The 14,418-nt window shown below is 49.9% G+C and overlaps 1 protein-coding gene across 3 annotated transcripts in view; it reads right to left on the reverse strand.

The window, feature by feature from the left end:
* SOGA1 (suppressor of glucose, autophagy associated 1) overlaps positions 1-14,418 on the reverse strand; it is a 67,600-nt gene that overhangs the window by 17,406 nt on the left and 35,776 nt on the right. Inside the window, exons 4-10 of one of the 3 annotated variants that reach the window (XM_035006261.1) lie at positions 13,327-13,389; positions 11,481-12,668; positions 10,173-10,313; positions 7,530-7,655; positions 6,347-6,577; positions 1,630-1,734; positions 515-682 (exon numbers count right to left, since the gene is read on the reverse strand). In XM_035006261.1, the coding sequence (XP_034862152.1) occupies positions 515-682; positions 1,630-1,734; positions 6,347-6,577; positions 7,530-7,655; positions 10,173-10,313; positions 11,481-12,668; positions 13,327-13,389 (2,022 nt within the window). The remainder of the gene's footprint in view (positions 1-514; positions 683-1,629; positions 1,735-6,346; positions 6,578-7,529; positions 7,656-10,172; positions 10,314-11,480; positions 12,669-13,326; positions 13,390-14,418) is intronic. The other 2 variants (XM_035006263.1, XM_035006262.1) reach the window with 2 other exon arrangements.

Here is a 14,418-nt window from a genome sequence, read left to right on the forward strand (position 1 = left end):
CAGAGACCACAGCTCCAGGGCTCCTGGTTAGGCTCCTGTGGTCACACTGGGTTGTGGGGAGGGGAGTCTCCCAGTTTGTGTGGAAGGAGTAAAACAAAGCCAGGGAGCAAGGGACGAAGGGGATCCTTATGGGCGGGGGGAGCGAATGAGGAGAGCAGGCAGCAGAAGCCTGGCTATGCGCGTGAAGGATGTCACCAGGTGCAGACAGGCATTTAAGCATCTGGCTTCACCCCTGAACCCAGGGTGCAGCAGATGTGCCAATGATGTCCTGTGCCCATCTGCCTTCACTTTCCTTCCTGGGCCCAGTGACTCCCAGTCCCCAGTGTTTGTGGTACCCTTGCTGTGTGCCTCAAGGTAAATCTCTTGCCCTCTCTGGGTCAAAAGAGGAGGTAAAGGGGTTCCTATGCTTCTTAGGAGCATGGCTTGGGCATCATGCTCCCAGATCTGACAGCTGTGAGGGCTTAGATGAGGGAGGCACAAGGGGGGAAATGTCTCTGACAGGTAGGGGCCTCACCTGGGCAGTATGGCTCTTCAACTCTGCCCGCTCCGTCTCCCAGGTGGCCTTGGCCTTGGCAAACTGCTGCTGGAGCTCGGTCAGACCACGGCGTTCATCCCGAAGCAGCCAGCACAGCTCCTTCAGCGTCACCTTCATGTCGGCCAGTGTCTTGATATACTCGTTGGGCTGCAGATGGGGGCAAGGCCTGGGTCAGGAGCTTTGGGGGGGGCGGGGAAGGGGAGCTGGGCTGGGAGCACTCACCCAGAGTCCAGCCTGGGACCCTACCCAGTCTCGAGCAAACCCCATGACCCCCAGGTCATCTCACCCAGCCAAACCCGGGCCTGGCCACCTCCTAGGTTGACATGTGCCCCAGCCTCACATGAACAAAAAAACCCTGAGGTCACAGCAATTATTATTCAGCCTAAATGTGAGATGGGCCCTGGCTTCTTCAAGCTTCTGCAGACTCTAGGCCCTGGGTCTTTGTCCTTGCCCAAGATGTGCCTCTCTGACGCACTGTGGGCCACATGGGGAATCCCAACTATGCGGCCTCCCTGACTGCCTGACTCAGTCCCCATCTTCTCTCCTTGGCCCATGACCTGTTTCCCACCTACCCAAGCTCACTGTGTATGACCCTGGGAGCCTGTCCCCATTGCTCTCTCTGCCCCATGGCTTGATTTGGGGGTCAGACCATAAGGCCTCTCTTCATACGACCCCAACTTGATGTCCTTACCCCCACTATGTACATCCCAAGCCACAGCCAATCCCAGAATACCCTGCCACACCTCTGCACACACAGTTCTCTAGGTCCAAAGGGCCTTTTCCCCACTCTCTATTATGCAAGCTCCCATTCATCTTTCGAAACCCACCACCCTTACCCCTTCTCTGTGACACTGTCCCCTACACTCCAATTAACTGCTCTTCTGCATGTGACCACGCAGTCCCTCAGCTGTCACTGCCCCTGGATAACTTCTGAACCCCACAGCACTCAGCATCTGGGGCCAGTAACCAGGTAATGACCCTCTGCAGCTCCAGTGCCCCATGCAAAACAGGTCAGGGAAGGTGGCAGAAAGTGATCACTAAACAGACAGAGGAAGCACGGGCAGGACAGGACTGGGAAGGGGCTGGGAACGCACCGTGTTTTGGGTCCAGCTGTCCCCTGCACAGGTCTTGTTATCTGAATGCTGGGCATTTAATTCCTCTTCCTCCATTAGCAGGTACAGCTCCTTCATGCTATTTACCTATTTTTAAAAAGCCACATTCAACGGGGGCCGGAAGGGTGTCATGCTTGGGAGTCTGACCATCAGGAGAGGGGATTCAGGCTAGCGGCCCAGATGGAAAGGGTACAACACAGCCAGGCAGGAAGAAAGAATGGGTTTGATGGTCCAGGATGGATCAAAGGCACTCTAGTTGGACACTGATTTCCCTTTTAACTTTGGCTCCTGGGCACCATCAAGGCCTAGGAGTACAGCTGGAAAGGCAGGCCCTTCTGTCCTCCCATACAACCTCTTCTGCCCCAAGGGCCATGAGGCATCCTGGAGAGCTACTCAGAAATAACCATGTTGACAGGCTGGGTCCACAGGTAGACCCTGTGGGTGGAATAAAAGGGCCATGGGCACCCCCATAATTATAGAAAAGGCAACCAAAGGTTGGGGTGGACAGAGGGAACCTTCCTAGGAGGGGCTTTGCTGCTGATGGATTCTGCTTAGAAGTCCAGAGCCAGCCAAGGAAACCAGGGTACTAGTTCAGGCTGGGAATGAAGCAGAAGGAAGCTAGCTTCTGACTGGGGCACTGATTCATCATTCACTCAACAAAGAGTTACTGAAAACCTACCATGCACCAGGCCCTGTGTCTGGAGCTGGAGATACACCAGTGAGCAAGACAGACAAAAACCCTTGTCCCCTTTAACTTCCATTCCAGTAGCAGGAAAACAAACAAATAAGTGAAATGTAATGAAATGGCATTAAATGTCTAGAATGTCACACAGTGAAGAGCCCCGGGGAATAAGAGCAAGCCAAGGAGCTGGGGTGTGCTGCGTGTGGGTAGTCAAGGAGGGCCTCCCTGCAGGTTGAGAATTCTGGAGAAAGGGCACAGCAAATGCCAAGGTCCTGAGGTGGGAACATGTCTGTGTGAGGGAAGCAGGAGAGCCAGGGAGAAAGTGAGAGAGGTACGGGGAACAAGGCTGGTCGCCCAGGCCCAGGACTTGTAGGGACTTCGGCTTCTGCTCTGGGTGAAATGGGAGCCAGGAGGGACACCCACCTGACGTGAGGTTTCATGAGATCACTGCAGCTGCTGAGCTTACTGGGCAGCAACAGAACCCCCCGTCACAAAACTCCGGGGGATGCCATCCATGTGCAATACATGCCGCCTGGGGTACCTCCTCATACCCTTCTGAATGCAAGATGCTTGGTGGAAAGGTGCAAGAGCAGAGCAGGGAGGCCAGGTAAGAAACCTGCAGTGAAAATCCAAGCAAGAAGGGACGGTGGCTCAGCCGGGAAGGAGCGCAGAGCAGCTGGGTCAGCCTCTAGACAGAGTCTGGATAGAGTCCCAAGGTGCAAGAAAGGCCATTTAAGCCATGTACCTGGACAAGCTCCCCAAGGGAGCAGGTGGAGTTACGGGAGAGACGTAGCCCAAGGGCTGAGCCTTGGGGACTCTGACGTTAAAAGAGGGCAGGGAGAAAAGGAGGGTCCAGTCAAGGAGGCCGAGAAAGAGCAACCAGTGAGGTGGACGGAAACCCGAGAGAGTGTGATGTTCTAGAAACCAAATGAAGAAGGTTTTCTAATGTCAACACGGGCACCGAGGCTGGGAAGTATGGGGTGGGGGGCGGAGGGCATGCAGGGCAGGGCCTGCCTGAATAAACATCCCAATTCTGGCTCTGGTCACGAGTGTCTGAACATACAGACTATGGTTGTCTGTAGACACAGGTGCGCGATTCTTTCTCCAAAATCCTTGGGGCCAGGTGTGCTCGGAATTGAGGATGCACAGGGATTTAGAAAGACAATGTGGTACCCACACTGTATGTTGTACCACTGCCCCAGCAGGGCCTGGTGAACACCCTCTGCTCTACCACGCTCATGATTCCCCTACAAACATAGGAATATTAACAGGAAATGGGATAAATAAAGGTTCTGCTGCCCAATGAATGTCAGGCCAATCTTTTCCAACTGAGTTAGATACAACCAAACACAGCTCTCAGAGCTTCTGGATTTCAGAACTGAGGCAGGGAATCAAAGATCTTTATCTGCAGTAGAATGGGAATAATAGCTATCTACATTTCATAGCATATTTGTAAAGATGAAATGCAGTAATTCACCTGAAGTATTTAAAACAGTATCTAAAACACCATATTCAATGCCTGAGGGTTTTTTTTTTTTATCATTCACATGTATAGTAGCATTTCACACATATAATTCTGCAGGGATGGACACATATTCTTTGAGAGTATGAATGTATACCAAGCTTACTTTATTTATTATTTTTTTTGGCAGCAAAGCAAGGTTTATTGAGCGATAGCAAAGCGATAGTACAAACCTCCCAAGGAGGGAGGGGACCCGAGGCGGTTGCCCCCAAGTTTATTATTTATACAGCTTTATGTATGTGCATATATCATGTTAATATACACATATATATCTATTTTGACAATATATGTGGTTATGTTTATATCTTTTTTAAAAAGATTTCATTTTATTTTTTTTTAAGATTTTATTTATTTATTTGACAAAAAGAGACACAGCGAGAGAGGGAACACAAGCAGGGGGAGTGGGAGAGGGAGAAGCAGGCTTCCCGCGGAGCAGGAAGCCCGACGCGGGCCTCGATGCCAGGACCCTAGGATCACGACCTGAGCCGAAGGTAGATGCTTAACGACTGAGCCACCCAGGCGCCCCTAAAGATTTTATTTATTTGAGAGAGAGAGAGAGCATGAGCGGGGATGGGGAGGGGCAGAGGGAGAGGGACAAGCAGACTCCCCAATGAGCAGGGAGCCTGACATGGGGCTCAATCCCAGGACCCCGAGATCGTGACCTGAGCCGAAGGCAGACACTTAACCAACTGAGCCAGGCACCCTGGTTATGTTTATATCTTATTAATTATGTCTATTTCAGTAAATGTATTTCTATTAATTATAGGCACATATATTATTTAAATTTCTATGCTTACTTTTTTTTTCTTCCAAATTAAGTTTCTGTTTCTGTTACTCCAGTACATGGAAACAGCTAGAAAGATTTATACCAAATATGGAGAATTTGCCTGAGACAAACTGACTTAAAATATAGGCTATGTGGCCTCCAATTCACTTTGGAGGGTGTAGGGGAACATCCAACTTAGCAGCCACAACTGGGCTTCAGGTAAAATCAAAATAGTGGTTAAAAAGAAACAAATCAATATGGTGGTTCCCCAAAATATTAAAAATAAAACTACCATATGAACCAGCAATCCCACTTCTGGGTACATATCCAAAGGAAATGAAATCTGGATTTCAAGGAGCTATCTGCAGGCCCAAGTTCGTTGCACCATTATTCACGATAGCCAAGATATGGAAATGACATAAGTGTTCACAAATGAATGGATAAAGAAAATGTGTATATATACAATGGAATATTATTCAGCCATAAAGAAGAAGAAAATTCTGCCAGTTTTGACAACATGGATGGTTGTGAAATAAGTGAAATAGCCAGATACAGAAAGACAAATACTGCAAGATCTCACTTACATGTGGAATGGAAAAAAAGCCAAACTCATACAAGCAGGGAGCAGAACAGTGGTTGCCACGGGCAGGGAAGCGGGGGTGGGGGGTGGGGGTGGGGAGATGCTGGTCAAAGGGTACAAAGTTTCAGTTATGCAGGATGAATAAGTTCTGGAGATCTATGTACAGCATGGTGACTACAGTTAGCAATACTGTATTGTATACTTGAAATTTGCTAAGAGAGTAGATCTTAAGTATTCTCACTATAAAAAAAAAAAAAAAAGGAGGGGTGCCTGGGTGGCTCTGTCGGTTAAGGGTCTGACACTTGATTTCCAGCGTGGAGCCTATTTAAATTAATTAATTAGTTAATTAAAATAAAATAGGTATATTCATAAGTCAAAAATAAACAGCAATTAAAAATATGTCCTGGGTTGTTCCCGATATGGGCCACCAAAAAGCAACAATGACTACTTTTATATGTAAAACGTGGATGGATCTCAAAAAATTATATTAAGCAAAAGAAGCCAGACACAAAAGACTACATGCACTTATATGAAGTTCTAGAATAGGCAAAATTAATCCATGGTATAAGAAATCAGAACAGTGCTGACAGCTGGGGTGGGCATATTGACTAGAACAGCAGGGATCCTTTGGGGGCACTGGAAATGTGCTCTGTTGTGAGCTGGGCAGGGACTATACAGATGTACATGACAAAACTTCATCAGCTGTACATGTAAGATGTGTGCACTTTACTCTATGCAATGTATACCTTAAAAGAACAAAAAAGAATATGTACTATATTGGCATGTAATGCAATTGTACAAAACTAGATTATTAAATTTACCTAGATACTGTTGCCTGCTGAGGACTCTGAGGTTCATTAAAAAGGGAAATGAACAAATATTAGAGAGGTGTTAAAGACCTATCAGCTCTCTTTGGGGAGGGACCAAGTCTGCCTTCATCACAGTATCCCCAGCGCCTGCCACAGCGTCCAGTAAAGAGCTGGTTCTCAATAAGCTGATGTTGAATGAGTGAATGAATGAGGATGGAAGCCTGCAAGCTGATGGCTTGGAGATGAGCCTCAGGGCTGTGTCAATGCCACTTGGGTGTCCCTCTAGTCCAATCTTCCCCACCCCACCCCTGCCCTAGTCCCAGCCCCAGGGGAGCCATACCTCAAGGAAGTCATCCCCCTCGCTGGGCAAAATCTTGCCCTGCCGCCAACGCTTGAGGAACCACCTGAGCTTCATGAAGAGCAGCAGGAAGTTGTGCTTGAACTGCTGGGACTCCTGCACCAGCATGTTCTTCTCCTGGCTCCAGAATTTCTGCTCCAGCCTCCGCTGGAGGCTCAGACTCTGCAGCTCAAACTCCCGCCTCAGGAGCGCCCTCTGCTGGTCCTCCTTCAGCTGGGAGGGGGACAAGAGTGTGAGCACCCCCAGCTGTCTTCCCAGCACTACCTTTTCCAGTTCCAGGCCTCAGATAAAGACAGAGACGAAAGCTCGGGAGGTGCCTCTTGGTGATCCCTGCCAGGGACTCTACCAATATCAGCTCATTCTGTTGAGATAAACTCCAGGGAAGAGAAATTCATAAAAGGAACAACAATCACAGTTATGGATCATTGAGAAGTGGGATTTGAACCCGGCTCTGCCTCATTATAAAAACCATGACATCACATAATGAGCACATACTGGCTGCCAAAGTTTCACGGGAACTCTCACATCTGATAAGGAACCTGGGAGGGTGAACAATGACGGTAGGAACGGGTGACCCATGTCAAGGGCAAAGGGCACACGAGGAGAGAGAAGATGCAAATCCCGAGGAAGGAATGCAATGTCATGACTGAGAGAGCAGAGACTGGGATTAGAATCTCGCCCTGAAGGTGCAACCTGGGCCACCTGCTTCGGCTCCCTGGGCATCAGTCTTCCCATCTTTAAAATGGGGACACCTCAGGGGAAATCCTGAGGACTAAAGGACATAATGTGTGAAAAGAACATTGCACAGCCCTGACATACAGTAAGGGCTTAATACATGCTTTCTATTAGCAGGACTACCAGCCTGGATTAGCAGCCAGACCTCTGGCCTTTCTGTACAGGTTTTCACCTGTATAGTTGGGAAAAGGAGGCCCAGAGAGGAGACAGGATTGGCCTGAGGTCACACAGGCAGTCAATGACAAGCCCAGGATTCCACCCCAGTAGAGCTAATGCAACATCAAGTATAGCTAGGGCCAGAAGACTCAAGTTTCCCGATACCCTTGCCTTCTGAAGACCCGTGGAGCCCTAAGGTTTCTGCCTTCCTTTCAGGGAAGAGAAGTTGGAGCCGGTGCAGGGGGGTGGGGGGGGGGCACCAGGCATCACCCACCTGGACCATTTTCTGGTTGAAGTTTTCGGCCTCCTCCTTCCGTAGCTGCCGCTCCTGGGAGAGCTGCTCTTGCAGGCCCCGGAGGCTGTCGTGGGCCTCGGCCAGCACCAACTGCAGCTCTTTGATCTGGGATAGGGATGAGGGACACAGAGGGAGAGAGGGGGGGGGGAGAGGGGGGATAGAGCTGTGGTCAGAAGATGAGAGTTAACTGGGGTCCAAGCTGTCCCTGGAATACAAATGAGGCACAGTGGCTGACCCTACTTCAGGGGGTTGTCATGACAAACAAAACAGTGCACATCAAATTTAGCTATTATTATAATTTCACCTTGGTAATTTCTCTCTTTGAAATGCATTTGAAGAAAATAACATACTGAGAAAGCTGAGCTTGATTCACAAAGATGTTTGTTGTCTCATTGTTTATAATTACAAAAATTTAGAAACAACTTGGATAAATAAAGGGATTAATAGATGTGGTTGGGCACCTGGGTGGCTCAGTTGGTTAAGCGACTGCCTTCGGCTCAGGTCATGATCCTGGAGTCCCAGGATCGAGTCCCGCATCAGGCTCCCTGCTTAGCAGGGAGTCTGCTTCTCCCTCTGACCCTCCCCCCTCTCATGCTCTCTCTATCTCATTCTCTCTCTCAAATAAATAAATAAATAAAAATCTTAAAAAAAAACAAAAATAGATGTGGTTAACAGGTCTATACATACATAAAAGTCCATTCAACTGTACACTTAAGGATAGTGTCCTTTATTGCACGTATATTATTATGTTATACTTCAATAAAAAATTAGAAAAGATATATACCTCAATAGAAAAACAGAAGGGACATGGACACACACACTTAAATGTGAACAGTGGTTAACTGACAAGCTCGTGATCTTGACTTCCTTCTTTATATCTTTATGCAATGCTGCTTAGGGATTTTGCTGTAGTTATTTGTTGCTTATGAGGTCTACATAATAAAATCTTAAGAAAAAGACAGTAAAACTCTATATGCATTGAGGGGAAATTGTGTTTATAAGTATTTGTAGCTAAACAGGGAAAACTAATGTATTCTGTTAGAAGTCAGGATGACGACTGGACGGGGACCAGAAGGGAGGCGTCAAGGACAGGTCAGGCTCTGCTTGTTAATGTGCTCGCTGATTACATAGGAGTGTTCAGTTTGTAAAAGTCATTTGATCTGTCCACTTACAAGTGCTTTTCTATGCATGTTATACTTCAATTTAAATTTTTTTTAAGTATTTCTAGTAACAGAGGGAAATGTTTATGCTGTCATGTTAAGCAGGAAAAAAAAAAAAAAAGAAATGTCATCTGCCACTCCTACATCAAACCTTCCCAGGCACAGCAAGATGTCCCTCTGTGAAAAAAAAAAAAAACCATTTATTATCTAGCCAATAACATGGAAACTTGGCAATGGAAGGCATTCTGACTTAAGGTATATCTTGTATGCCTATTTTATATTAAAGATCCTTTCAGGGCTGGATACTCCCAGCTACCTCTGGTGTTCTCCTTGGACTCGGTGCCTAACACAGAGTCTGGCAAATTATAACTGCTCAGTAAAGAATGGCTGAATGAAATAATAATTGAATGCATGCAGGTGAGCTGGCCTATCTCCTTTTCTCAGAAAATGAGAACTAAATACTTCATGTTGTGGTTTGTTTTTTTTTTTTCCCTTTTTGCCATGGCTGCTAGGAAGCTCAGTCCACTTAAGAGAGTTTGAGCCATCAGCTTCCAGGGAGCTTCTTCCCCTGGGCACTTGCAGACTGGGCTTCCTGGAACCACAAAATTGCCTTCCCATGGATATTCAGAAGAAAAGGCTGCTTAGGTTGGGGCACACACAAGGTTCTCGTGGCTCAGGAGCCTCAAAGAGGCTCCATCCCATCCACAGGAGCCTTTTCCTACTTCAGGTTCGTTAGGAAGTGCTGGTAGAGACTCAAAAGGCTTGGGAGGGGCTCAGAACCACCAGGAATTCTCAAGGACCAGGGAATCCTTGAAATTCTACAGCCTCTATCCACTTGAATCCTCCCATGTTACAAATGGGGAAGGTGCAGCTGGAGAATGGGAACATGCCTAAGGCCACAAAGCCACACTGGTGGGTCCCCTGAGGCCCTGAGATTTGTCATCTTCCTCCTCCTCCTCACCCAACAGGGACCAGGCTTTAATAAGGCTTTTCATGCATTTAATCCTTTCAACAGCCCTCTGAGGGATCACCTTTATTGTAAAGGTGAGAAAATGGAGATCAGAGAGGTCAAGTGACTTGTCTACAATCTCACAGCCAGTATATAGCAGTTCCACAATTTGAACCCAATCAGCCTGACTGTAAAGATTGCTGTGCTCCTGCTAAAGAAATGAGTGGTTTCATTAAATGACATAAATTATTAAATTCCCAGTGAAATTTAGTATAGTAAAACAAAATCCATTTCTTCAAGTGAGTTTATAAGCTTCCTTTTATCAGGCCAAGAGAAGGGCCCAAACTTCCTTGTCTCCCTTTTAGTCCTCGTTGCCAGGAAGCATGGAACCAAATGGAATACTCAAAACCCACATCATCACCAGCTAAGCTTCTCCACGGATCGCCCAGCCTCTGGGAGGCCCCAGCCATTCTCCTCCTGCCCTCCCCCTCGCTCGATCAGGCCTAGGCCCACCTCAGAGGCGTAGGAATCATTGTCTTCGGCTCGGTAAGGCCTGAAGTTCCGGCCGGGGTCAGGCTTGGAGTCCAAGTCACCACTGCGGAAGGGCTCTCGTATCCTGGGCTCCCATTCCGGCAGATCCCTGAAGTCAGGCGGCTGCACCCAGAGGCACAGGCAGAAGAGACCAAAGGTAACTATGGGGAGGGGCCCAGGGGGTGCCAGAAGCAGCCCCCACCCTAGGCCCTGGGCTCTAAAAGAGGCTCTGACCACCCACTTGAGGGCTGGGGCCTCAGTGGATTCATCTCTGCAGCCCAGACCTAGGCCTACAACTACTCAGTGAGTATCTGTCGAAAGGATGAATGAGTAGCTAGGTGGTGAGTGACAACCCTGATCCTGTGTATGTCTGTCTTGTGCACAAACCTTCTGAGCCAGGCTCAATGGTCCTACCACATGTATGGCCCCAGCTCATTCCTACCTCAAGAAGAACCAAGGGGGAGACTTAACATGGGGGGGAGGGGTGTCTGCCTGCTTAGAAAAGCAAGATCAAGCCAGATCAGCAGGGCACAGAAATTATGGCACAACTACACCGTGTAGTTGTCGAAAAGAAAGAGCGAAATCTCTGTACAGACATGGGAAGACCCCTCCCATTGTTCTCCGGATGAAGATGCTCCCTGCAACCCAGCCACCCTCCTTCCCTTTGTCCTTGGGCACGCCATGCTCCTTCCAGCTATGATGCCTTCTCATGGGCTATTCCCTCTGCTTACAACACTCTTTCCCTGTTAATCTACCCTTCTGATCTCAGCTCAGATCAGAGGCCTTCCTTGACCCAGAGACGAGGTCAAGTTGCTTGTTCACAGAACCAAGTGCCCTTCCCTGAGAGCTCTCATATCCGTTTGTCATTCAGTGTCATTCAGTGGCCTGATATTTTGATTAACATCTTTCTTCCCCGGAGGCAGGAATCAGGTCTGGTTTTGCTCCAGCACCAAGCACAAAAAGCATACAAACAATACATACAGCAGTGTTAAGCGCATGAACCACTACACGTTACACAAGAAAAATCAGTTGTGTGGTAACAGCAGGTATCACATAAAACAAGCTGGGTGAAAAACAAGTCCACGAGAGGCTATGTAGAGAAAGACTTCAAAGGGCATGCTGTGATGATGACATGGTCATGTTCTGGGTGGTGATGACACCATCGTGCTCCCCTCGGGAAAACTCACTCAGCTGTACACTCGTGGGCTGTGTGCTTCTCTGTCCTATGTGTGATTTGGTGAAAAGTTTCTAACAAGAAAAGTAACAGGGCCCGTGACGGGGACATCTTACCTGGAAGTCTGAGCCAAGGTCTTTGGCCAAAAGAATCTCCTTGGAGGGCCCCTGGGAGCCCAAGGCAGGCAGCGCGGGGAAGGGCTCTGGCTGCTCCTTGGCAGAGCTCCCGACCACGGCGTCCGCCTTCCGCGTGAAGGCATTGAGCTCCTGCTGGAGCATGCTCAGCCGCACCAGGATGGCATGGATGAGCTTGGTGTCCCTGGGACCCTCGCTGTTGTCAGGGGCCTCAAGCAGCCGAAAGTCAGCACACTCGTTGTCCAGGTACAGGCGGAGGCCGGCCGAGAAGCCGTTGGCGTCGGCTACCAGGACATCGATGGCCTTGCTGACCAGGGCGGCCTGCTCCCTCAGCCCAGGCAGCGCCTCGGCCTCCCTGGCTCTGCAGAGCCGGGCAGCGTGGGGGCCGTGGGCCTCGCCAAGAGCCGCGGGCACACACTGGGCAGAGTCCCCGGCCTCGGCGTCCGTCTCCAGCATGGGCCGCGTGCTCTGGCAGGAGGCAAGATCACAGCGCTGGAGGTTGGAGAGCAGCACCCGGTTCTCGTACTGCAGCTTCTTGACCTTGCCGCTGAGCTCGCCGATCTGCAGCTTGGCGGCTGTCAGCTCCTCCTGCGAGGGCTCGCTGAGCACGGAGCAGCTGTCCTCTGACAGCGTCACGTCCAGCTCGTGCTCCGAGCGGTACTTGGCCAGCTCGGTGAGCAGCAGCTTGTTCTGCTCCTCCAGCTCTGCCGAGGAGCGCCGGAGCAGCTCGGCCTCCTCCTCCACAAACTGCAGGTGTCGCCGCAGCTCCGCCAGGCTTTCCCCGCACTCGCCGCCCCCCAGCGCCGAGAAGGCCAGGCGCGCCTCCGCGCCGCCGCCGCCTCCGCCGCCGCCGTGATCCTTCATGTCATCCATCTCCGCCCGCAGGCCTCGGTTTTCCACCTCCAGCTCCACGATGCGGCGGCTCAGCAGGTTGGCTTCCTCCTCCACCAGCTTCAGGTGCACCTTCAGCTCGGTCTCCCGGGAGTGGGGCGCATCGGCCAGCTCCTCGGCGGACAGGGCGCTGTCCAGGTCGCCGTAGAGCGAGCGGTACTTGAGCAGCTCCTCTTTCATGCTGTCGTTCTCCTTGGCGAGCTTGGTGAGCTTCTTGCACATGAGGGCTGACTCCTCCTTTGCAAAGTGCAGCTGGCACTTCAGGTCCGCGCTGTCCTCCTGCAGCCCAACGGGCACGGGGACAGACAGGACCCACGAGGGTTAGCCACGCGAGGCTCAGTACCAGCCGCTGCATTTTGGGGAGCACTAATTACGTGCTGGGGGACACAGGAATGAACCGGACAAGGGCCTGACTCTTGAGGAGCAGGGGAAGCAGAGAGGGAGACCTCCTTGACATTGCAGCAAAGATGGAGCACCGCACAGCCTGGGGAATCCTGGAGGGCTTCCTGGAGTAGGCGACATCCTGCCAGGCAACTGTCGCTGCCACTGCTGCTACCCTTACTACTATAGTTTCCTCATCTGTAAAATGGGGCAGTAACACTCCCTTCCTTATGGAGCCACGGGGAGGATTCAATGAGATAATGAAGGAAAAGGGCCAGGCACACTGACAATCCAGGACCACGAGAAGCTAACTGTACTCTATGACTGACCTGCGCTACATCTGTATATAGCACTTTATCCATCTGCCAGTGTGAGAACCATGGGCTCAGGGCATTGTTTTGGGAAGTGAAATGAGCATCGAAGCCAAGAAAATGAAAAAGAGGAGGGCGGGGTTGAAGCTGGGGAGAAGTGGGCTTCCCAGGCCACTTGGGAGTTAGGCCTGGCCCTTCAGATTCCAAACTTGCCTGTGGGGGCTGTGGGGGCTGCCAGGAAATACCTGCACCGAAGTCTTCTTGTCTGTCTTCCCCAGGGAGCGGGTTCCTCTTTTCTTCAAGGAATGCTAGAAATTAAAAAACAAAAACACACAAAACTGAAAGCTCATGGGGCTGATGGGCATCAAAGAATAGTCAAGGTGCCTGGGCTTCCACCAAGGGCCTCCTCCTTGCCCAGCCTAGCCCAGCCACGTCCAGGCTTTGACCAACACCAACACCCGAGCCAGAGGGGTCCTCAAGAACACCCAGTGGGCCAGAAGCACATGAGGACTCTGATCACACCTGCCAGGGATCCCCCCCACCTCCCACCCCTATGTTATGATCCAGTTGGCCTGGGCCAAGACCCAGAAATCTGGGTTTCTCTTCTGTGTCTTGCATTCATTCACCAAGGATTTCCTGAGTACCTATTATGTGCCAGGTGGGGCTAGGCATAGAGGACACAGTGGTGACCAAGCCAGACAGGGTACCGGGGGAGGATGCTGTGGTGCTCCACCCATATCCCCGCCTCCTCAGAACTAGGGGACTTGTTCCCCCAACTAAGACCTAAATGATCCCACTGGCTGAGGGCAGCCCCCTCATTCAAGGTCATATGCCCTCCCTAGGGGGAGCCCACATGCAATGACTGGTCCATGGCCTCCTGCCTCAACTCAGAACAACTCTAAACAGCCGTCCCAGCTCCAGAGCTCCCCATGGGATGGGCTGAGGCCATTGGTGTGAATGCTCTGAGGCTCCTTGGTGGCATTATCCCCAAGGGGACTCTTCCATAAGCAGGCAAATCTCCATTTCAGGGGGAATCCTGTCCTCATGGACTTTAATTCGGAATGTATACTAATAAACAAAATGCAAATGGGTAAAACATCACAATTACACAGGAGGGACTGCTCGATTTTTCACAATTTAAATGGTAAGTTTTCATGTAAAACAATGCTATCATAATCATAATTCAAAAATCCAGAACTGATACGGAAAGAAACTGATTTTTTTTTTTTAGAAATTGATACTTTTAATTGGATAAGCAAATTCTACACAGGAAAAAAGTACCCTAAGAAAGTAGAATTATAAATGATGCTGGGAAAAAAATTTGCAATTTATTGCAC

The sequence above is a fragment of the Mirounga leonina genome, unplaced genomic scaffold (genome assembly GCF_011800145.1).
Source record: "Mirounga leonina isolate KUSES-001 unplaced genomic scaffold, KU_Mleo_1.0 Mir_150, whole genome shotgun sequence".
Classification (NCBI taxonomy): domain Eukaryota; kingdom Metazoa; phylum Chordata; class Mammalia; order Carnivora; family Phocidae; genus Mirounga; species Mirounga leonina.